The sequence below is a fragment of the Saccostrea cucullata genome, unplaced genomic scaffold (assembly GCF_032062105.1).
Source record: "Saccostrea cucullata isolate Sc308-1 unplaced genomic scaffold, CSIRO_AGI_Scuc_v1 ctg2392, whole genome shotgun sequence".
NCBI lineage: Eukaryota > Metazoa > Mollusca > Bivalvia > Ostreida > Ostreidae > Saccostrea > Saccostrea cuccullata.
Window position 1 is genome coordinate 45,392 of NW_026935877.1, and position 24,585 is coordinate 69,976.

The 24,585-nt window shown below is 32.2% G+C and overlaps 4 protein-coding genes across 4 annotated transcripts; all 4 read right to left on the reverse strand.

Moving 5' to 3' along the window:
* Window positions 1-288: 288 nt before the first annotated feature.
* LOC134244111 (heat shock 70 kDa protein 12A-like) lies at window positions 289-4,406 on the reverse strand. The gene is made up of 4 exons (XM_062726385.1): window positions 4,070-4,406; window positions 3,076-3,300; window positions 2,421-2,574; window positions 289-1,888 (listed from the first exon to the last, which is right to left on the reverse strand). Exons 1-4 carry the CDS (start codon window positions 4,403-4,405, stop codon window positions 756-758), a joined length of 1,848 nt encoding a protein of 615 aa, XP_062582369.1. The 5' UTR covers window position 4,406; the 3' UTR covers window positions 289-755.
* A 2,566-nt stretch (window positions 4,407-6,972) lies between these two features.
* Window positions 6,973-10,999, reverse strand: LOC134244112 (heat shock 70 kDa protein 12A-like). Its single transcript, XM_062726386.1, has 4 exons — window positions 10,620-10,999; window positions 10,138-10,359; window positions 9,484-9,637; window positions 6,973-9,243 (listed from the first exon to the last, which is right to left on the reverse strand). Exons 1-4 carry the CDS (start codon window positions 10,941-10,943, stop codon window positions 8,147-8,149), a joined length of 1,797 nt encoding a protein of 598 aa, XP_062582370.1. The 5' UTR covers window positions 10,944-10,999; the 3' UTR covers window positions 6,973-8,146.
* Window positions 11,000-12,527: 1,528 nt separating this feature from the next.
* Window positions 12,528-17,508, reverse strand: LOC134244108 (heat shock 70 kDa protein 12A-like). Its single transcript, XM_062726383.1, has 4 exons — window positions 17,179-17,508; window positions 14,559-14,783; window positions 14,328-14,478; window positions 12,528-13,656 (listed from the first exon to the last, which is right to left on the reverse strand). Exons 1-4 carry the CDS (start codon window positions 17,503-17,505, stop codon window positions 12,539-12,541), a joined length of 1,821 nt encoding a protein of 606 aa, XP_062582367.1. The 5' UTR covers window positions 17,506-17,508; the 3' UTR covers window positions 12,528-12,538.
* Window positions 17,509-19,601: 2,093 nt separating this feature from the next.
* LOC134244110 (heat shock 70 kDa protein 12B-like) lies at window positions 19,602-22,808 on the reverse strand. The gene is made up of 4 exons (XM_062726384.1): window positions 22,476-22,808; window positions 22,013-22,246; window positions 21,725-21,869; window positions 19,602-20,724 (listed from the first exon to the last, which is right to left on the reverse strand). Exons 1-4 carry the CDS (start codon window positions 22,788-22,790, stop codon window positions 19,604-19,606), a joined length of 1,815 nt encoding a protein of 604 aa, XP_062582368.1. The 5' UTR covers window positions 22,791-22,808; the 3' UTR covers window positions 19,602-19,603.
* Between the last annotated feature and the right edge of the window lie 1,777 nt (window positions 22,809-24,585).

Below are 24,585 nucleotides of genomic sequence, written 5' to 3' on the forward strand. Positions count from 1 at the left end.
ACTTTTACCATATTTTAATGAGAGTTTGGTCATGTTGGTGTTTGAAAAAAGAAATTTGTCAGTATGTCATCTACTGCAGAGGGCTGTCCATTTTAGAAAATATCATTACTTGTAATTTTAAGGTTGATATCTTGATTAAGACCATGAATGCATTTAAATAATAGTTTTGACGAGATAATCAAAATCATTCAAAGGTCATCTGAGTACTATTTAACACTGTCAAAGTTTTATAAAATAACAAAACAATACCATTTCATAAAAAAGTATGTATATATATATAAATTGGTAAAATAAAATACGTTGATATCACAGAAAAGAAATAGAGCACACGGTTATCTAGAAAATAGTTTAACAACACGAAGATATATAATCCTTTTACCTGCTTGAATATGTCAGTGGAACCATATTCATTTTTCTTTTTAGCAATCTTAGGAATAATATTAAGTAAATATGATAAACATTCACTTCCATCAAACTCCGCTGCGTTTCATTTAAAAAGAAGTAAATTTACTTTTACTCTTTGAATAAAAAACTAAAATCGGTTATTGGATTGTGAGAAGCTGAAGGACGAAAACAAAAGACAATAGGTACACTTATGACATATCAAAGAAATAGTAATAGTTTATGTCCATGTACTTTGAAATAAATGTACTTACCAAAACACATCCCTGATATGGAAACTCAGATCATGAGTCGCTGACAACAAAAACAATTAAACATGTCTGGCATTTATAATTGGGACATAAAGAAATCTCTTACTTATCAGGGAAATTGATTTTTGGAGACAACAAATCAAAAGTAACATTATATTCTTTCTTGTTGTGACAATTGCAAGCTGTTACTTGTAATTCAGTGTGACCAAAAATCAAAGACTCTTCTAGTTCTAATTTTTTATCTCTAACACTTTGAAGTGGAACTTCAAGAACCCCCAGCTTTACACAACTCCTCTCATCAACATAGTGAGGGTCTTCCTCGGTTGAAATGTATACACCACATTCCAGCGCCCTTTCCCCAGGTTTTAGGGCGTTAAATATGTAAGATTTTTTATCTCCCGGTTTGATCTTTTCTCCTTTCGAAACGAATCGGAAGAACACATCTCTGCATCTTTCCTCATCTCCCATCGTGACACGCTTTGATTGCAAGTGAACCTTTTCATCAAATTTCGGCCAAGTTTGGATTCCGTAAGTATACCTCGCGACACGCTCCGAGATAAGATGGGGTTGGTGTCCAAAATAGACGGCTCCTTTCAGGACAGCAAGGCCGGCTTCGTTTGGAATCACAACTCTGCATTTATCTTTAAGGATCTCTCTTACAGCTTCTTGGACAACGCTACACTCTGAAAACCCTCCTACCATGAGAATCACCTTTAAATCCTTTCCTATATCTTTAGAAAGTTTAGATAAATGGTCTGTAAGTAATTTCACAGTAGGGTCAAACATTTTTTTAAAGAAGAAATAATTCATCTGTAGTTTTCCGTGTACATACTTCAGATCATCTTTAAATATTGATTTTTTAATAACTTGTTGCATACTAATTTCTGAGGTTATTTTCTCTTGGTTTTCTTTTGTTTTATCACCTTTCTTGTTTAATTTATTTGCCACTATATCTGCGAGTCCAACAGGAAGACGAAGAAGAAATGTGTCTTTGTTGCTTGTATCAAAACTTCGTTTTTTGATTTCAAAAGTTTGCCAAAAATCAAAATAATCTTCAACGTATTCCGGATCCATTTTGAATATTTTTATGACATCTTCGCCAAGTAACTCCACAAGAAAATCTTCGAATGCTTGATCAACACATGTTCCACCCCAGGCACCTCCACTTGCTGGCACCAATTCTGCTAACGTTCCATCTGCCTTCATCTGATGAACGGTGATATCTGCTGTCCCACCTAAATTTTGAGGTTTAAACATTGATTAAGAATTAGGTCATTTTATTTAAAGCAGTCTTGCCAATTTTGTCATAGTCTTTGAGAAGAACAAAGCAGAGATTTATTTATTACGAAACTTGATATAAGATGGGCAGGAAATACATGTACAAACACCATTTTACCAATAGACAGATCAAATTATGGACCTATAATGAATTAATAATTCTCTGATTAACATGATTGCCTTTCTCTATTGTATCACGATTTAATCTTGTAAGACGTATGAGCTTGTATGTGTTCTTAGAATTATTATTTTCCTTCATTTGATCAATGAACTAATTGTTTCTTTGTGCCTATTTTTCTTTAGTACTTGAGACCAAAAAATTGTGTCAGAATAGACAACGTGTTGGATTGCACTGTGTGTAGAATCGGGAGAAATGAAATAATGTTTGGACTGCATAAGTGTCGGATTAGACACTTTTACTATGACAAAAATTATACAATACTTTGTAAAAATATATATATTTTATGATCTTATGAACATTATTCTTACCTCCAAGATCAAGCACCATATACTTTGCACCGACTTTTTGCCCTGCTAAAAAGAATTTACTGTTGTCGTCTGATTCCAAATGCATTAACTGGCAATAGATAGAGGCAGCTTCAGGTTCTAAGGCGATTTTTAAGTTTTCTCTTTTGATACCAACCTATATAAAAATAAAATGTATAATAGGATCGTATGTAATAAAAATTCTTCACGAAATAATTGTTTAATAAATAGAACGACGTGAAAAAATACTTTAAGGTAAAAATCGCTTCATTATTTTCTTAATTGTAATGTAAATGTAATTTATTGTTTGTTTAGTGGGAATATATTTTTAAAGAAAAAAGTATAGGAAGTTAAAGAAAAGGAAACATGTAGCATTAAAAAAAATGAACAAATTTTCATGTAAGAATTTGATTAACAGGTATATAGATAGGAAGAAAATAGTTCTTATTATCAAATATCTTTTCTTCCTTTGTTAAAAGCTATAACAGAATGAATAATAACTTTAGTTTCTTTAACTTTGAATTCATGCCCCTTGTTTTAAAGTTAGAATCGATAGCAATTTTTAAATTAGACCATGTTCTAAAACAAATTACAATGCAGTAACTAGTTGGATGACAGGACATGATATGAAGATAGCAAAAAATTATACAAATCTTACACTTTCTGCTGCTACTCGCATGAACATCTTGGCTGTGTCATCCCAAATTGCAGGCACCGTGATGACAAAGTCAATGTCCTCCATCGTCAATTCAACACCAACAGTTTTATTTTGAAGTAGATCAAATAAGTGCTCCTTCATATAATTGATAGATAACGTGAAGACCTTCATCGCATCTACAGACTTGCCATTCTCAGCGATGCACTTTGTTTCCCTGTGAACCCTCTGCATAGAAGAAGTATTATTATGAATTATGAAGAGGTTTTTGCTTGATTTTTGGCTTTATTTTCATGTAATTAACAATTCCTGTTTGAATTATGAAAATGCAATGAATAAGAGTAAAAAAAAATGGAGCGTTTTTTTTCCCTAATAATCCTATGCATTTGTTTCACTACTTACATACCTGATATGGTACGTAGTGCTGATCAGTTTGAAACAAATGAAAACGCATTGTTGAAATTTACATGGTCATTCATTAATAAATATTTACATTTCCGATGTCTTTGTCCGAGATAAAATAACAAATAGTAAAAATACTTTATTTTCACTTAAATCTACTGGTTCATCGATCATGTCGATAGGCGCAGTTAAAAAATTTTATATCACGTGCAGGCGGGCCAAATAGAGACAGAAGCGAGACCTGTAGCATGTGAATTTGCGGAATCAAGGAAATGTAAATATAAGGAATAACTGTCAGATTTTTAGTTTTTATGACGATGATCAATCGATTAACTTGCGTGATAATTTTATGCAAATTATAACGCAAACCAATCGGTTGATCACATCATGAAACAAAACATGTAGATAGTTATTCGTTAAACAAATGACGCAGCAACCAATATATATTCAAATATAGTAAAGTGGACAAAACCAAACACGCTAAAATACATTTTGAACGATATGCAATGAGATACGCTTGATACAAACGTACAGTACGAAACAGAAAGTTAGGGAACGTATCGTCTGACCTTAAGGTAGATTTGGGGATGTTTACCTTCTCTAAGCTTGTCTTCAGTATCATTTTGAAGCGATGGAAAAAAAGATAGTCCTGACAATCTTCATCAGCAACAAAAGAAGCATAATTTTTCACGGCGTCAAATCCAAAAGAATGAAATGATTCATCTGGGTTGAGGAGAAGTGCACTGGGGGCCTTATAGGATATTTGCTCTCCCCCGGCCCATTTATTTGCGTAAACTTTAGTCCATTCTGCCCTTGATGAGTAAGCATATCCTGAGAAAGCAGTTCCGAAGTCTATAGCAACCACGAATAGTTTAGAAGATTTTGAGGGCTTTTCCTTTACTGATTCCCGAAATTTGGATTTATCGGCCATTTTACAAATCTACTTTCGGTTTATAAATGTAAACATGTCTCAAAGGTAAATATTAAATATAGAACCTCGTAACTATTATCATGTGTATTTAAATCGTTGTTGAACGGACCACGGACAACATATTCTAGACTTCATAAGGACTAATGAAACAAATATTTTCAAGAAATCATGAGATATCATCTTAATTAGTTTTTGTTTAGGTCTATATATAATTGTTGAATTAAAGTTTCATTCTTTAAGAAATTCTAGACCTGTTTAAAGTGATGAAAAAATGTTCCCCTATCAACCTATAACAGAATTTATTAAAAATAACATCCTTTTCAAACGAAAAATCTCTTGCTCAGTGAACCTCAATTTTACATTTTTACATTTAGATACATGTATATGTGGATGACGTTTTATCAATTAAAGTTATTCATTTTCATTTCTTGATTTATTCGATACTTATTCGGAACTCGTAAGTTTACTTACCTCGTCATTGGTCATTTGAAAAATTATATTTTGTTAAAACAGATTCTGATTGCACACATAAGTACTCTGAAGTTGACATCAAGAAGATGCTTGAGTTTCTGATTGACAATATCTACGTGGGTTTTGGAGACCAGGTATTCCAACAATCTATTGGAATTCCCATGGGTACAAATTGCGCTCCGTTATTAGCAGACCTATTTTTATATTCATATGAAGCAAAATTTATGCAAAATCTTTTACGTGAAAAGAAGAAAACACTTGCTGTGGCCTTCAACTCGACATTTAGATATATCGACGACGTATTGTCAATTAATAATGATAATTTTCATTCCTACGTCGACACGATATATCCTGGTGAGCTTGAGATAAAAGATACCACAGAGTCCGACACTTCTGCTTCATACTTGGATATTTTACTTGAAAAAGACACTAATGGTAATCTAACAACCAAGCTATATGATAAACGTGATGACTTTAACTTTTCTATCGTCAACTTCCCTTACTTATGCAGCAATATACCTTCATCACCTGCATACGGAGTATTTATATCTCAGTTGATTCGATACGCAAGAGCATGCTCTACGTATGAACAATTTCTTAAACGAGGTAAATTATTGACAAGCAAGTTGATGAAACAAGAATATCAACAGTCTCGTTTAAAGTCATCATTTCGTAAATTCTATGGTCGATACAATGACCTTGTCAGCAAATACAATTTATCATTGAATGAAATGCTGACTGACGTTTTTCATACCAATTGTTAGTCCATTATTTATACACTGAATTGACCACGGATTTTTTCCGTTATTTCCTGATTATGACAACGAGCACACGGCGGGTGTGACCGGTCGGCAGGGGATGCTCACTCCTCCATGGCACCTGATCCCACCTCTGATGTTTCGGAGGTCCGTGTTTGCTCTGCTCTTATTTTGTATATTTGTTTAATGGACGTTGAGATTGAATACTGTTCGTTATTTCCATATCCTTCTTCCATTTGAACTAGAAATAAAAGACACCGCCGAGTCAGCTGACAAATCGTTTTCATTTGCTTTTTCAGTAGATTGTCTTAAAAACGTACAGACATCAATTTAATTGTTCTATTGTCAACTTCTCTTATTTATGTACATGTAGCAACATGACTTAAGTATATGTAGCATACGCACCCCAGTATAATATTCAATTAAACAATAAAATGCTTTCTTTGTTTGTTGTTACTGGAATGAACGGAAGCAGCTGTTGCAGAAAAAATACATAACCCGCGTAAGCGGGTTATGTAAATTTTTCTGCAATAGCTGCGACCGTTCATACCAGTAATAACAAACAAATAAAGACATTTTATTGTTTATATATTTATATCTGTTTAAATAATCAATTAAAGTAGGATTAAAAAGATTAATTATTGTATTAATGATGCGAACGTCTTTATACGTTTCATTGATCATGTTGATGGAACAGCCACTGATTAAGAAATCTGAACAGGCGACATGCCTATTGTAGTTTATGCAGGGATGAACGCAATGGGGTTTCTTAAGAAATAAAGGAGAAAATCTTCAGTGGATGTAAATATTCTATAGTTAAGTCGAATATTGACTGATGTTTTCTTTTTTCATTTTGTTTTACCATTATTTCCACATCAATGATTGACTAAGATTTTTTTCCCGTTTTCTCGGTCATAAAGGAGCACACTTCAGATTTGAACTTTTAATGTAACAAATGTTTAATCATTCAAGACAACATTAACTGCAAAAATAGAGAATGAATCATAAAACAATGTAATACTTAATAAAATGTTATACTAATATATCAAAATATAATTGCATAGTTAGTCAGAGGTAATAATCAAAGCTATAAAAACTTTGGATAATATCAACCCCTGGATGAGTGACTGAAGGATTTATTTAATGTGCAAAGAACTACAGTAAAAAAATTAAATGAATATATGGCTAGAAAATATTGTAAATAAATTATTAAATAACTATCTGGGCGTTATAAAACACAAAGGAAAAACAATGCTAGAAATCTTAATGCATATTTTAAAAATCATTATTATCAGATATCCAATCATACATATTTTCTAAATATTTGTTATTAGTGTATTATGCTGGAACAGTGTGTAAATAGTTTGAATTCAGTTAGGAGGTTGTCACCTTTTTTTAAATTTAATATAATATTAATGAATAATACTTAATTGTGAATCTTTATTTTTCATTATAATCTTTTATTATCATGTACATGTATAATTACTGACTGGTTTGAACATATTTTATTGTTAAGATGTTACAACAAAAGGATTGGACACAAGTACTTAAATACTTAGAACGTCCTTTCTCTTTCTGACTATTGAATCTTGACCTATTATACAAGGAGATGGTGTTCATAGGCCTTTCCTAGTGCCCAATGCTTATTGTATTATTCAGTGAATTATGTTTAAAGTCGCTTAACCCGAAACAGGCACATATTAACTTACACAATAAAAGTACGTCATTACATAGATAATATATAAAAATAAATTATAAGATTGATTTAAAAGTTTATTACAACAATCCTTACATGGAAAACGCAGATTAAAAACCTTATTGACACACAGTAGTTCCTGGCGAAAGTTCAGATCTGTCGTGAAGTCAATTTTGAAAAAAATAAGTTTATCGGATATATCTAATAATGAAGATAATTCAAACCCGAGTATTTTTTTTCTTTATTAGTAGAAGCCTTAGTCATAATACATCTTTTCAAAATTAAGAGATTAATTGAATATAATCCATAGTAATTTTTATATTAACATGCATATTAAAAGAATAAAGGAAAATCAGATATTTTAAATGATTTTTTAAAGGAGCTAAAATATTGTCCGTGTACAGGTAATATATATGTACTTTGTTGTGAAAAAAAATGCTCGGGTTTGTTCTTCATGAGATAAACATTTAAGCGATAAATTTAATTTTTCGAAGGTGATTTCACGCGAAATCAACATTGATCAACATAGGATTATTTTTTGTGTGACCTAACAATTTTTTAACTTTTGAATTTTGATATCTTTTAAAGGAAAAAAGACAAAAGTTGAAACAATTTATGTACAATTATTTTTCAAGAAGAAAAACGGAAATATATTTTTAGCGATTAGAATCGGACCAAGTGGCTTTAAAGTATAGGAAAAACAACTTAAAATTCGAAATTTTGTTGTAATTACGCTTTAAATGTACGGGGTCTAATGATAATGCTTATTCTATTCTTGTCGAACTTATCACAGCAAGCTTTCAGACATCCTTGTGTCTAGGTTTTAGTTTTTGAAGGATATTTGATTTTCTCAGACAACAAATCAAAAGTGACGCTGTATTCCTTTTTCGTTGAGCAGTTACAGGCCTTTGCATGTAGCTCTGTGTGTCCAAAAATTAGAGACTCCTCGACTTCTGTCCCTCTTTCTACGTCAATTTTTAGGACTCCTAGTTTTTCACAACCATCCTCGTCAACATATTTAGGATTTTCTTTGTTAGAGATGAAAATGCCACATTCTAGGTCACCATCGGCTGATTTCAATGCCCTGAAAATGTGACTTTTAATGAATCCTGCTTTTAATCGGTCTCCCTTGGTAACGAACTTAAAGAATACGTCTTTACACCTGTCTTCGGAACCTCTGACATCCCGCTTTGCTTCTTTATGTTCTCCTTGGATAAATTTTGGCCATATTTGGATCCCGTAGGTGTATCTTGCTACACGCTCCGATATCAATTCTGGATGATGTCCGAAATACACTGCACCTTTTAAAACCGCCAGTCCACATTGATTTGGTGTTATAACCCGACGTTTGTCCTTGATTTCAAATGTTTGACGAACACAGTTTTGAACAAGAGAACATTCTGAAAACCCCCCTACCATTAGAATCACTCTTAAGTCTTTTCCAGCGTTTTCGATGAGTGTTCTAAGATGTTTAACAATATCATCTACAGTTGATTGAAAAATTTTCTTCATTATTGTTGTTTGCATGTGTATTTTTCCAGCTTCAAATCTGATTCCCTTTCCTTTCAATTTCGATTTTTCTATTATTTTATTGACATCTCGCTCACTGTGGACTTTTTTCGCGATGTTTGTCAATCCCATTGGAATACGTATATGGACATTTTCTGTCTCCTTGTCAAAATCAAATCCTCTTTTTTTGACCTCAAATCCCTGCCAAAAGTCAAAATAATCTTCGGCATAATCATCCTCAGTTTGAAATTTTTCCATCGAAGTTTTGCCAAATAAATCTTGAAGAAAACCCTCAAAAGCTTTATCTATACGTGTTCCACCCCATAGTCCTCCGGACGCTGGGGTCAATTCCACGATTGTACCTGTCTTCTGAAGTTGATGTAAGGTGATATCTGCTGTTCCACCTAAAGGTGAAAATAGTTTTTAGGAGTCTTTGACCACTAATATTGATAACAATTATTGAACAACTTAATAGATAAAAAAAAACTGATGTAGTTGAAAAAACTATTTGAAATAAAACCAAAGAGATTACAAACTTGATAAAAGTAACATGTGGTATCAATAAAGAATTTCATATACTTAGTATATAATATCTAAGCATGATTTTAAAAAACCTCTCCTCGCTTTTATTATCTTTTGATTACCTCCAAGATCCACAACCATATACTTTGCATCAGTGTCTGTTTCTGTGATACGAAAGCTGGAATCGTTCTGAGGTTCCAGATACATCAACTGACAGTAGATAGACGCGGCCTCAGGTTCCAAGGCAAATAGTAGCTGGTTTCCAGGTATCCCGGCCTACAGTGAAACGTTATCGCAAAACATTTTTATAAATGTAGCAGCAAATTTACATCTCTTTTCAACATTTACATATATAGGTACTTAAGAGGTAAACTGTGAAGTATGTGTATATACGTATATTTCAGGTTATATGAAGAAAATACGATATTGGAACTGTATGTGTGTAGGATCACTTCACGTGTTTACAACTACATTGTATGTCAGTTTGTGTTTTCGCCTTATTATATGAACAAAAACCCTTTTTATATACATTTACATGATTTTTATTTTGCAAAAATAATTAAATGAAATAATAATTATAATAAAAAATCAAAAAACCCATAGCTTTTATTTCCTTAAATAAAGTTTCTTTTAGTTCAATTTACAATAATCAATTTTGCTCTTTTTTTATACTGATTGATTGCATCAACTGCTGTAATGACTATTCGGGGATTTTTACCCGGGACTAAGAAAAAATATTCGAGATATTCAACAAAAAAGAAATATATAATTATTACCTTTTCAGCAGCTTCTCTCATAAACATTTTAGCCGTGTCGTCCCATATTGCTGGCACTGTTATAACGAAGTCGATGTCTGTGATCTTGATTTCGAATGCATGAGATTTGTTTAATGCCTTCAGCATATGATTTTTCAAATATTCCATCGAATGCGTGAATACCAACATTCCATCCACAGTTTTCCCACGTATATCCTTACATTGTGTTGTTCTGTGAACACGCTTTTAACAAAAACCAAAAATAAGTAATCATCATTTCTTTACTGTTAAATATGACACTGAGTAAAAATAAAATTAGAAAACAAACATAATTGAATTTTTTTTTTAATTCAAATTTGACAAATTTAAAAGTTATATATGACGCATGAATCATTACATTAATTATTATGTACATCCTTTACTTATGCAGCAATATACCTTCATCAACTATGATATACAGGGTGTATTGTTGGTGGTAAAATTAAAATTGAGATTGTTCATACCTCTTCCAGTTCTGTTTTTAGAATCAACTTGAACCGTTGGAAAAAGTAATAATCTTTGCAAGTGCCATCCTCTTCTGTAGTCAGATTAGCATAGCAGTTTTCTGCCTCAAACCCAAAGGCCTTGAAGGATTTATCAGGTTTGAGTAAAAGCGCAGTGGGAGCCTTGTACGACAATTGTTCCCCTCCAGACCAGTTGTTAGTAAGAACTTTTGCCCAGTTGTCTTTGAATGAGTAGGCATAACCAGAATAAGTGGTTCCAAAATCGATGGCGGCTACCAGCATACGACCAGCCTTCGACTTTCTTTCCTTGTTAGATTCGCCCATGTTTTGTTTCGCATTCTGTTTCTTTTTCTCTTTTTTAATTCCTACTTTCGATTTAATTTTTTCTACGTATGGTGGAACCTGTGCGTTAGAAACATTTAAATATAAAGATCATGAATAACATAACAATTAAAATTATATTCTTCTTGGCCGTACAAAGCAGGCTGCATGAAGAGTTCGAAAATGCAACTTTAAAGTAAGTAATTCCATCTTCAATCTTTAGTATTGATTTTTTCAACAGAGTTAATTAGATTTTCCTACTATAATCTTGACTTTTCCTTTTAATCCTGGCTTTTCCCACCCCAAGATAAATCTTCACGCTTTTTATTGTTATACTAGCTGTACCGTAGCAAACTTCGTGTTGTTGAGGTATAAATACACATGTTTAATGAAGAAAACCCAATTAATAAATTATAATGAAAGAAAATACATTATCTCCCTTGTGTTTTCAAGATGTAATTAAAGTGTTCTATTTAGTACAAATGTCTGTAAAATAATATATTCTTGATTCATTCCAGATAAACTTGGTCTCATTTTTGAGTCTTTAAACTCATTATCAACAATTTCATGTATGTTTGATGCGCACTCATCCATGGAACCTGATTCCACCTCGTCCGTGTTTCCTCTGCTCCAAATTGCATTGTACATATAAAATAAAACATATGGAGATAACGAACAGAAATCAGGATCAAAAGGCCATAAAACAATACAAAATAGGAGCAGTGCAAACACTGACCTCCAAAACTTAAGAGGTGGGATCGGGTGCCATGGAGGAGTGGGCATCCCCTGCCGACCGGTTACTCCTGCCATGTGCTCCTTGTCATGATCGGAAAATAATGAATTGTTGAGCTTGAATACTGTTTGTTATGGCACAATCGGCAGGAAATAGTAACTCCTTCATAGGACCTGATCCCCCTTCTGATGTATGGGAGGTGCGAGTTTGCTTTACTCATATTATTGTACTGTTTACTGAACTTTTGGATTTGAATACTGTTCGTTATCTCCATATATTTCATCCTATTAATACAGGTATACTGGCTGACAAACTTTCATTTACACAACAATTCGATTACAATTAATTGTATACTTAGCTCTTCTGCTTCTGATATGAGACCATAGAAAATTTCGCCTATTATACTGACATTTTGTATGACAAGACAATTCGGTCAGATGCGCTTCGTGAAAATGCCATTTCCACGGAATATGATATAATTATATAGTCTGCATTCTACTTGGGTTTACTTGTGTTTTACCAGTTATGGATTGATTAAATAAAGAGAAAGAAGTCAGAATTTTTTAAAATGCTCTTATTATATTGAATAAACATCTTTATGATATGATTCGCTGATACATATAAATGTAAAATATGATCATTTCAAGTATTATGCGTTATATTTGTAATTAGCTATACTTCATAATTATATCTTTATATCTTTTGAGTTTAGCGATCTTGATAAAAATTATCAAAATGTTTACTCTAATGTTCAACCCGATGCACAACAGAATTTCAAACATTTTGCAAAACATGAATATATTATAAATACATATAGAAATAGAGTTCATAATGTCGAAAAATGTTAATCGATCTTTTACCTATATTAACTTTTACTATTGGGTATTTTGATTTTTGGTGAGAGAAGATCGAAAACGATTTCATGTTCTTTGCCAGTAGCAAAGTTGCACGCTGTGACTCTTATTTCTGTCTCACCAAAAATGATGGACTCCTCAATCTCCATAGTAGTCCTAAGTTCTGAATTTGTCAATGGAACTTCAAGAGTCCCAAGTCTAAAACAGCCTTCTTCGTCAACGTACTCTGGATTCTTTTTGTTGGAGATGAAGACTCCGCACTCGAGTATTTTTTCTCCTTGTTTGAGAGTTTGGAAAATATAAGATTTCTTAAGACCAGGTTCTATGGGATCACCCTTGGAAACAAATTTCAAGAATACATCCCGACATCTGTCCTCGCCGTTTATCTTCTGCTTTTTATATAGAGAATGTCTTGTTTTGTCGAATTTTGGCCACGTTTGAATTCCATATGTATATCTCGCTACTCGACGTGAGATCAAATCCTTGTGGTGACCAAAAAGAACTGCCCCCTTCAGAACAGCAAGGCCTGCTTCATAAGGAATCACCAAACGCTTATTTCCAAAATTTTGCCTGAGTTTTTCTTGTACCAGTTCGCACTCAGAGAAACCACCAACCAACAAGATGACATCCACATCCGGCCCCACTTCCTCTCTGAACATCTGAGACAAATGTTTGATGAGTTTATCAATCGTTGTGGTAAATAATTTCGTGTAGAACTCAATGGGCATCACAATTTTTCCTTGTCTACAGATTAAATTTTCATTTCTCTGTTTTGATTCCCGTATAAGCGCATTCATAATTGCATCATGTCCCCCTTTTTTGCCTAATTTCTTTTTGGCTATTTCAGTAAAAGCGATAGGTATCGTAAGATGCACCAATTCTGACAACTTAGTCCTAAGTGGTTCTCTTTTTTTTATTTCAAAATTTTGCCAGAATTCTATATAGTCTATGATATAATCCAACTCCCCATCGAATGTCTCCATCACATCTTCTCCAAAAATGTCCGCTAGCAGATTCCTGTAGGCCTCATCAACACACGTCCCGCCCCAATCTCCACCACTTGCTGGTACCACTTCTGCCAAAGTCCCATTTTCTTGAAGCTGATGTACAGTTATATCAGCAGTTCCACCTAAATTGGAAGCATTTTTCATAAAAAGAAATCAAATCATTCTATTAGAGAGCCAGAGTCATTGTGTGTTTAATTAATTAAAGATGTATTTTGGTAACAAATTCTAAAGATTGGTGTTCATCAGAATACTGACCAATTCTCTGATCAAATGCTTGTATGCTATTGTTTGGGAGGATTTGATGTAAATCTCTTAGTCGTGTAATTGTTAAAAGGAGAATTAAATGACTCGGTTGTACTTTGTATGTCAATCTTGTGAAGCAGCCATAAATTAGAGAGCAAAATACATATACATGTATATCAGAGAAGCTTTGAAACAACGTAATTCCAGTATAATTTTAGGAAATTTAAATCGATAAAAATATTTTTAGGAAATAAAAATTAATATACCACACTACAAAAAGCATAAGGCCATCCCCCGACCAAATGCCTAAAAATGCCCCGTTTTATAACTTTTTTAACCTCCAGGAAAGAACTTTTTTATATTTATGGATTTTCTGTTAATATATAATTAGAAATTTCTATTAAAAAAATCTCCTTACTCACCGAACTATTTTTATTTACACTAACTCGGAGGATAGGAGCAAACATTATTTAAAAGATGCCTAAGTTCGTCTATATAATCAAGTAACCCATATTAATGGTTATAAATTTCTTTGATCGTGAGGGCTTACCTCCAAGATCAATAACCATATATTTCATGCCTGATTCCTTTGCCCATGATTCCTCGTCCTGTTCAACACTATAAACATGCTTCAGTTGGCAATAAATAGATGCTGTCTCAGGTTCTAAAGCAATTTGCAATTGTTTGTCTGGTAATCCAGCCTGCAAACCGAGAAGAGTTCCCCATTATTTAGACAAATTGCAAAGTAACAATTATATTGAAAACGCTCAATCAGACTTACATTTACAGCGGCCTCTCTCATGAACATTTTTGCCGTGTCGTCCCATATTGCTGGTACAGTGAGTACAAAGTCAATGTCATTCACACTTAACTTCTTGCCAATGGTACTTTTTTCTATAGTTCCCATAAGATGGTCTTTTAGATATTTGATAGAATGGGTAAATATTTGCATCACTTCAATTTCTCGTCCGTCTTTGTCTTTGTGCATTGTTTCTCGATGAATTCTCTAATATTAAATAGAAATTAAATTTACTTACATATGGCAATGCATGACAAACATAGCAATATGCGATCTTTTCCAATTGTATTGCATTATTTTTCATTTGTTTGGTATATTTTTTTTTACTTAATATATTCGGTAATTTCTTATTTATATTAGATAATTCTAACCTGTATTCGATAATTACCCACCAAATTGTATTCGATCATTTCTCATTTGTTTTGTATATTTCTTTTTTACTTATATTCGGTAACTTCTTATTTTTATTTGATAATTCTAACCTGTATTCGATAATTACCCACTTAATTGTATTCGATAATTTCTCACTTGTATTCGATAATTTTTTTTCATTTGTATTCGATACATTTGCATTGTATCTGAGGGATCATTAATATTTATTTTGTTAACGAAACGGGCTAGGTCATAGTGTCTTTGATCCCAAGGTACAAAGTACAATTAATTGAAATAAGCAAATTCAAATAGTTGTACGTGGTCCCCTGCTTTCGATGTTTTGGTGGGAAAGATGTTATTATATATATATATATATATATATATATATATATATATATATATATATATATATATATATATATATATATATATAATAGATATATGTGGTGTCTCATCAAGTTATATAAGTTATATACTTTCTGCAAATAAGACAATTCCACTCCATCACTTTTAAAAGTTATGAAAAATCAATTGGTAAAAATTATTTTCTCTCCGAATCGGATAATAAACCGCCTCTTATCAAAATATTCGTGATCACGTGGTCTCGCATGCTCACAGCAAACAATGGTCCAATCTCGTGAATGAACCGAAAAGCATGATGGTCTACTACGTTTTTACTACAAACACGTGAGTTAGGGATTGTCAATACGTGAGCACATCTCAGAGTTGGTTGGTTTTTGTACCGAGGAATAATCACGTGCAATTGTCTTTTCACTGGCAGTACAGCACGGGGAAACTCTAAACAAACGGACCTGTACAATGGAGTTGGGGAAACTTTTTTATCATTGTTAATCATTTGTATGCAAATATGAGCATGGGATTAGTAGAAAATAATGTACATAATGCATTAGACGTGTAAATACTTGGGAAAATGCATCAAGTTTTTCCGAGAGCGATTTAAAAAACTGGCCTTTTCGAAAAACACATGTAGTACTTTATGTAGTAACCCATGCATTAAATGCAACTCATTGAGCTGATTGGTCGATTTGTCAGTTATATTGGTTTCTCACTGAACAGACATCACAAAAAAAAATCCTTGACCTGATTCTCGCGATGCTTTTCCCGCGCACATGCGCAGATCCAGGATAAACGTCAGTCCTTTATAAATATGCATGAAAATCTCGTGTTCTTTTCCCGACCAGTACTTTGTTAATACCGAATAATTTTTCGTCGAATTTGCAAGAATGCTTCATTTTTGATAGCTTATCATACTTCAGCAATTTTTGTTCGGTTTCAGCTGTGCAAAAATACTGTTTAACACGACATACATATCTTTAAATATAGTTTACTAGAGTATATTAAAGTCTTTAAGTGAACACTATATTAAATCAACATTTTCAAAGTGATCACTATATAGTGTCATAGTTATCACTATAAAAGTAAATCAATGTTTTTAAAGTTATCACTATAGTCATTCAAAGTTTTTACCATTGTAAATTAAAGTTTTCACAGTGATCACTATGGCAAATCAAAGTTTTCATAGTTATCACTTCAGTAAATCAAAGGGTCAAAGTTATCAGTGAAGAGAGCTTTTAGTAAAATATTTATAGTTAAGGATAAGTATTTTTGTTATGAATACCCTTGCATATGTCATTCAATCTTTATGTATCTTCAAAGTTGATTTTTATAAAATTAGGTCAAACATGAAAGTCAAAGTTAAGAAGTAAAAAATCATAAATCATAGCACGCTCGGAAATATCTTACCACGGGCAATGCAAGTGTCATATATAAAGACCTATCTATTCTCAATCAAAAGTTATTAGGAAGGAAACAATAACAATTACAAAAAATAGGCCAAACACCAAGGTTTAATGGTCATGAGCTAAAAAAAAAATCATAAAATATTTTAAAAGGTCATTTCAGGTTATACACATGTGAATTGTGAAAGCCCCACCTTATCTCTTCTCATTCAAAAGTTATGACTAAAGTAAAAGGTTTTGAAAGGCAGGTAAAACTTTATGGTCATGGGGTCAACAATCATAGTGTTTAATTTAGAAAGGTCTTGTCACAGGTAAAACACATGTCCTAGCTCTTCTCATTCAAAAGATATGACCAAGGTTACTGTTTTTGTCACAGACGGACAGACTGGCGGACGGATAGACGAATGAAATTAATGTCACCTTGCTTTTGCAAAAGTGGGGGAACAATAAGTAACCCACAGTATACTAACCTTTGTTAGAGTGGTTTTCAAAATCATTTTGAATCGCTGAAAGAAATAATAATCTTTGCAAGTGTAACCTTCATCGTCCTCTCCATCTGTTGCAACATCAGAATAAATCTTTTCCGCTTCAAAACCAAAGGAATTGAAAGACTTGTCTGGATTCAATAAGAGAGATGTCGGTGTTTTATAGGAGGTCAGTTGGCCACCCTCCCATTTATTCATAAGAATCTTTGTACAGTCCGATTTGAAGGAGTAAGCGTAGCCCGAATACGTTGTTCCAAAGTCAATTGCTGCCACTAAAAGCCGGGTCGATGATGATTTTCTTTCCTGTGCCATTTTATTTTTGCACTTTGTTACTTTCGTTTTAACATAAAATGACTGCCCGTTTGTGACATTATCATGTCAAAGAATACAGAGGCCCAAACGGTGTTAAATTGTTTTAAAGGTACTTGGACACAGATTTGAAGTTATTTTTTTCTGTATGATATCAAGAATTATATATTTTAATAGCGTTTCACTCAAAAATTTATTTAAAATCTTATTTCATTTAAAAGTTATTTAAACTTTTAATTTTTTGGCGGGTTTGATTGACACATCCTTTCACTTTCACAAATTTTAACTGTATTCTTAATCCTTAGGAAAAGTGGCAATTTTGTTGTGTATTAATGAGAAACATTAAAACTTAAATCCGGAAAATAATTTTATTTAGAGTAAAAATGTTAGAAAGCAAAACTCCTTCACAAGTATTGTCATTCCGTTGTGTACAGAGTTTAGCAAATCGAGCACACTCGTGTTATGTACACAGTTTTTGTCAACAGCGCGAAAGCTTTGTTATTGTTTGGTGTTTTGATTCACTGGGTGCGTTTAAACGCCAAAGTCTGCTCACAACAACTACACGGACTGACAATATATTGTGTGTTTGTTTTGCTTTCGAACATGTCTACTCTGAATTTTCTGGATTATAGGATTAATATTTTTCATTAATAAACAACAAGAATGTCAGTTTTTCTAAGGATTAAGAAAAAAGTTAAAATTTGTGAAAGTGCAAAGATGTGTCAATCAAACGCGCCAAAAAATTAAAATTTTAATAACTTTTAAACGAAATAAGATTTTTAATTAATTTTTGTGTGAAATGCTATTAAAATATATAAGTCGTAATATTATAGAAAAAATATTAACTTCAAATCTGTGTCCAAGTACCTTTAAAAGATTATAACTCTGCCTCAAACGTTCGTACTACCTTGATAATTGAAAACCAAAACTTAATGAGAATTGTAATCTTTAAATAGACTTTCATAGAGGTATAATTTTTTTTAAAAATACAAATTGAGGAAAATAACATTGTACACGACAGTGATAGCAGTTTATGTATTAATTATTAGTTTTTATATTGACCTCATCGTACATAATCGTACTATTTGAAGAGGGGTAAAAAAAATTATATCTAGAAATGTTCTTTATTTTTCCATTCAATTCAGAAAACATTAAGCTAGAGCAAAGTTCTGGAATTAAAATCACAAAAGAGTCTTACTAGGCTTGGTACGGTTTTCTTTAATTTACCTCGTGTATTTAAAAGCACAAAGCAGTAGAGCTATATATTGTTTCAAAAAGGTTTTTTTAGTGCTTTTATATTCTCTTTTCCCTTATAATATATTTGTTTCCGACATTATTTTTCAAAAGTTGAAAAAAATATAGCCTAAGTATATATTGTTCTACAAAAGAATTATTAAATATTCAATATCGTATTTCAATAGAAAATGATTAGGTGATTCTAAACCGTGTTCCTGAAACTCAAAATGTCCCTCTTTCGTGGAAAATATGTCCAGGGTAACTCTTCAACCTTAATTCTCCCAAATATACATATAGAAAATTTAAACTTACTAATTAATTTACACTTAGCAATGGGTTAGAGGTTGCTATAGATAAATTTAGCATACATATATTTTCAAAGAAACTATATCATTCTTAATAAATCTAGTATATTCCTAGAGACAAGAATAGTCTATTAACATAAATTCCTGATAGCGTAAAAAATTGGAAGACACAACAAGTAGATACAAATAAAAAACATTTAATGAATGAAATATTATTCTTTTTTTCCTAGTGTTTGATTACTTTTTAAGAAGTTATATTCTACAGTGATTTTGAGGGACTAGCTACCAATAGAATCAATCTGGAAAAAATACTAACAAATTTTGTAAGAATTCAACATAATGTATGAATATTGAAAATGATTGTCATCGATTTATATTTTTGGACAAAAATACATTAACAACAATTTCAAAACAATTCAACCTAATGTATGAATATTGAAAATGTTCGTCATCGATTTATATTTTTGGCACATTCTGTAGATCTTTGAAAGATACATTTCAGATATATTAAACAGGTCACGAGGAAAACAGTTTGAATTTATGTACTCGATTAAAAAAATTTAGTGCACACTCCAAGTCCTGCTATCGGGCATCTCAATATCCTCAGCCAGCAAATCAAATTTCACCTCGTATCGGTCTCTAGTAGTCAAGTTACAGGCTTCCACGCGAATTTCCGTTTCTCCAAAAATAATAGATTCTTCAATTTGAGTTGTTTCACTTCGATCGCCCATTGGAATTTCTAATGTTCCTAATTTGCAGCATCCTCTTTCATCAATATATGTAGGGTCTTCAGAATTCGATATAAATACCCCACACTCTAACTTCCTCTTTTCATTTTGCAGCGATTGGAAAATGTTTGACTTCTTCATGCCTGGTTCAATACGATCTCCTTTGGAAATAAATTTTAAAAAGACATCTCTACATCTTTCTTCTCCGGAAACCATCTCTTTTTTCTTTAAATCGTGTTTGAATTGGTCGAATTTCGGCCAAGTTTGAATGCCATAGGTATACCTAGCAACCCGTTTAGAAATAGCGTCTGGAATATGACCAAAATATACCGCTCCCTTCAGAACAGCCAAATCTGCTTGCTCGGGTATGACCAAACGCTTTCCCCGAAACTTCTCTTTCATTTCAGATTGCAATAACTCGTTCTCAGCAAATCCACCAACCATCAGTAATATGTTAACATTTTTGCCACTTTCTTTTTTGAAAAGACCTTCCAGATGAGTTGTGATGTTCCTAATTGTTGGATAAAACATTTCTTTGAAAATTGCAGATGGCATCCATATCACTCCTTCTTTGTATTCTATTTTGCCATTGTATATAGACTTTTCAATACATCGTTTTATTGGTTCGCCCCTTTTCATATGCTTATAGTTAAAAACTTCTTTAACAATATCCTCTAATCCCAATGGAAGCCTTATATGAACATTGTCACTAACAGCTGTTCCTATTTTGTTTCTTTTCTTGGTCTCAAAACCTTGCCAGAATGTGAAATAGTCATCTTTGTAATCTATATCCGACGAAAACTTCTCCATGACCTCATCACCCAAAATGTTCTCCAGAAAATTGTGGAACGCTTTATCTACACATGTGCCTCCCCATGCCCCGCCGGTTGCCGGAATTAGTTCTACCAATTTTTGATTTTCTAGCTGGTGTATTGTAATATCTGCTGTTCCACCTTTAAAAAAATACTTGTATCATGTGACTTGACGTTTGGAGAATCATTTTATAAAAATTCTGATTGTACATAAAAGTACATGTAATATGAAGTTCATATTAGAAAGATGCTTGAGTTTCTGATTGACCATATCTAGAATTTTGTGTTTTGGAGACAATATGTTTGAATTCCCATGCGTACCTATTTCACCCCGCCATTAGCAGACCAAATAAATTCTGTATACATATGAAGCAGTATTTATTCAAAAACTTGTACATTGAATTATGTTCCAAATTGTATAAAGTAACAAAGCTTTAAATTTATGATAAACGCAATGACTTTAACTTTTCAATCTTTAACACCTCTTATTGAAGAAGCAATTTATACCGGTACCTTTATCACCTACATAACTACGTATACGGGCTTATGTCTCTCAGTTGATTTCATACACAAGAGTATGCTATACGTACGAACAATTTCTAAAACAAACCAAGCATTTAACAAACAAGTTGATGAAACAAGAATATCAACTTACAGTTATCTGAATTTATCATTTTACAAGTGTTATGATCTATAGAATGACCTTGTCAGCAAATACAACCCTATTGTTAGGTCATAATTATCACACTGAATTGCCAACGGATTTTTCAATTTTTTTCCAACACGACAAGCAGCACACGGCGGGTGTGAGCGTTCGAAATGTGATGCTCACTCCTCCATGGCACATGATCTGACTTCTGATGTTCATAGAGGTTCATGTATACTCTGCTGCTGATTCTTGAATTTTAAATGGTCTTTGAGCTTGAATACCATTCGTTATCTACGTAGTCTATTAAAGAATTGCATTTGTTTATCATTATTCCAAAAGACAGTAAAAATAATTGTTTTGCCTCTACCTGGTATTTGTTACTTTCATTAAGAGATACATCTATTTGTCCTAAATTTCGAAATTTTTTGTATTGATCGTACAGCACTCGTATTCTTTTTTAACTTTAACTAAAATCATGTATGTGTAAAGTACCTCCAATATCAAGAACCATGTACTTAGAGTTGATACTTTCTTTTTTCCTCGTATTGTCCGGATTTTCCAAGTGCATATATTGGCAATAAATAGATGCAGCCTCTGGTTCCAGTGCTAGAAGCAACTGATCACTCGGAATTTCGGCCTAAAAATTGTTTAAAAGTTACAACAAAAATTTTCAACGAGAACCAAGTATGCAACATCAGTGGAATGCCAAGAGAGAGAGAGAGAGAGAGAGAGAGAGAGAGAGAGAGAGAGAGAGAGAGAGAGAGAGAGAGAAAGACGTACCGCTTCTGCAGCTTTTCTCATGAACATTTTTGCTGTATCATCCCAAATTGCTGGCACAGTGATGACAAAAGTGATGTCTTTTACTTCAATTTTTGTTTCCGATTTCGTTACAAGGGTTTTATTTATTTCTTCAAGAAGATGATCTTTCAAATATCGTATGCAGTGGGTAAAGACCACAATAGCATCCAGCTCCTTTTTGTTTTCCTCAATACATTTGGTTTTTCTATTGACTCTCTGCATATAGAAAGTATTTTAGTGAAAGTAATAATATTATTAAATCAGAAATAAAATTCAACACTCCATCTTTATCAGTTTATATGGCCATAATTTCATCGTATCACTCTATAGATTTTCATCATATTTTCAGCTAGAGTTGTTATTTTTGTACACATGTTCATAAACAAAAAGAAAATATACTAGTTTATCAAATTATAGGATGCATTCAAATGATAACATATTCTACCTTCTCTAATTCTGTTTTCAAAATCATCTTAAATCTGTGGAAAAAGTAATAGTCCTCGCATTTTCCCCCATATTCATCAAGTTCAGAATAATTTTTCTCTGCTTCATATCCAAATGAATTAAACGTTTGGTCTGGATTTAAGAGGAGAGCTGTCGGTGCTTTGTGAGACATTAGGTTCCCACTTGCCCACTTATTTGCCACAACTTTTGCCCAGTTGTCCTTGAAAGAATAGGCATATCCAGAATAAGTTGTGCCAAAGTCAATAGCAGCCACCAAGAGTTTATAGGAACTTTTTTGTTTTATTTCCTCCGACATTTCGACACATCCTAAAGAAATATTTATAGCTACTTTCGTTTTACAAGATTATGAAACGAGTAGACTAAGTATGTTAAGGTTTCGTCAAAGGTCAACATGTCCAAAAATTTATTTTTACCATAGCATCAAAACTATGTGAGGTATAAAGTTAAAACTTTAACAGTTTATAAATTTTTCATTGATTAACAGATAGAAAGTATCACTTGATATAAAAAATACTTGGAAAAAATATTAATTGAGAAAAATTCTTCTTAAAAATGCATATATTTTCCAAAAATACACCTAATTAATTCCGTGCTTTTAGTGAGAACCATCATTGCAGAAACACAATATGTTTATCAATGAAGGGCAAGTTGGACTTGGATAGCCTCTGGAAAGTTGTTTTCCCTGTTTAATTTGTCCAAATGTTAAGACTTGAAAGTGAAAGTACATTGTAAATGGCGGATTCTATAGGGGCCTTGTCTTTATACATACCATGCTTTGAATCACAGCCTTTCAGAGACCATTCACGTCCAACTTGCCCTTCAATGATAAACATATATTATTTCTGCAATGATGGTTTTCACAAAAAGGACAGAATTAAGCAGGTGCATTTTTCTTTAAATATGCACATTTTCTGATGCAATTTTTCACAAAAAATATCTTTATTAAAATTTTTGTAATCAAGTGATACTTTCTATCTATTAATAAATGATATATTTATAAACTGTAAACGTTTTGACTTTATACCACACACAGTTTTGGAGCTATTGTAAAAATAACTTTTTAGACATGTTGATCTTTGACGAAACCTTAAATACCTTTAAATTTACAAGTACGGACAAACTGTTATCATAATCATCCGGTAAACGTGATACATCAAATTGCATAGTTAGACCTATTTTTTCGAAAAATAAAGTGAATTGCTTTCAAGTATAAAATTTCATAAGTATCTATACCCTGATGAATTAAAATTTACATGATCTGCAATGATTATAAAAAAACAAAATTAATTAATTAAAATTCTACTTTCGTTTTCGATGATCCACGGCAAATTAGCAAAAATGGGAGTAAAGCGGTGCATACGCTTTAAAATTGGCAGATCTTTGTCACTAAGAGAAAAAATTCTTTAAGTAGTGAATATTTCTATCGATTATGGTTTGTTCCTTGATTGAATTTTTTAAATTTTATCTCTTTTTTTAACATTTTAACCTATAAAAGAGAATAAATAAATTATTTTTGATACTTGATTTTTCTATTAAACCTTGACAAATCTCTAGAATTTTTCGTTTTTGAAAGTTGGATGATCCGTGCATGATATGAAAGGAATGGATGAAATATGTTAACAAAACTTATATTGTATCGATATACATGTACAGTGACTTTATTGAATGCTATTTTGCAGTTTAAACAGATGTATACATGAGATATAATTACTTGTCTAGATTTGTTTTTCAATGATGCAATTGAAATTTAACTAACCCTTTAGTATTCCCCCACCCCCTTTAAAAAGATGAAATCCTAATTTATTTCAATTTTAAAAAACCCTTTCCCGAAGGATGTTTTCGCCATATTTGGTTTAAATTGGTGGAATTTTTGTATTACTATTTTAATTTAAAGAAGTTCAATTTTATTGAGACAACAACAAGAAGACAAAAAAAAAGAAGAGAGAAGGCACTAGTTATCTGATATTGATGTTTATTATTTCGAAAATTTTATAAATTAAACAAGAGAGAACAACAAAACTTTAGTAAATTGATGTAGATATTATAACATTATAAAATTTTAATAAGGAATTCATCTATTTTTTCTGTTT

Excerpts from the sequence above, each read along its gene's own strand:
- LOC134244110 (XM_062726384.1), bottom strand. The coding sequence starts at position 22,790 with ATGTCGGAGGAAATAAAACAAAAAAGTTCCTATAAACTCTTGGTGGCT. Across the intron at positions 22,247-22,475 it reads TGAAAACAGAATTAGAGAAG|AGAGTCAATAGAAAAACCAA; the intron begins GTAGAATATGTT and ends TTCTATATGCAG. Across the intron at positions 20,725-21,724 it reads CATGGTTCTTGATATTGGAG|GTGGAACAGCAGATATTACA; the intron begins GTACTTTACACA and ends ATTTTTTTAAAG.
- LOC134244111 (XM_062726385.1), bottom strand. The coding sequence starts at position 4,405 with ATGGCCGATAAATCCAAATTTCGGGAATCAGTAAAGGAAAAGCCCTCA. Across the intron at positions 2,575-3,075 it reads TGCGAGTAGCAGCAGAAAGT|GTTGGTATCAAAAGAGAAAA; the intron begins GTAAGATTTGTA and ends ATTTTTATATAG. Across the intron at positions 1,889-2,420 it reads TATGGTGCTTGATCTTGGAG|GTGGGACAGCAGATATCACC; the intron begins GTAAGAATAATG and ends CTCAAAATTTAG.
- LOC134244108 (XM_062726383.1), bottom strand. The coding sequence starts at position 17,505 with ATGGCACAGGAAAGAAAATCATCATCGACCCGGCTTTTAGTGGCAGCA. Across the intron at positions 14,479-14,558 it reads TGAGAGAGGCCGCTGTAAAT|GCTGGATTACCAGACAAACA; the intron begins GTAAGTCTGATT and ends CTCGGTTTGCAG. Across the intron at positions 13,657-14,327 it reads TATGGTTATTGATCTTGGAG|GTGGAACTGCTGATATAACT; the intron begins GTAAGCCCTCAC and ends CTTCCAATTTAG.
- LOC134244112 (XM_062726386.1), bottom strand. The coding sequence starts at position 10,943 with ATGGGCGAATCTAACAAGGAAAGAAAGTCGAAGGCTGGTCGTATGCTG. Across the intron at positions 10,360-10,619 it reads TAAAAACAGAACTGGAAGAG|CGTGTTCACAGAACAACACA; the intron begins GTATGAACAATC and ends TTTTGTTAAAAG. Across the intron at positions 9,638-10,137 it reads TGAGAGAAGCTGCTGAAAAG|GCCGGGATACCTGGAAACCA; the intron begins GTAATAATTATA and ends GTTTCACTGTAG.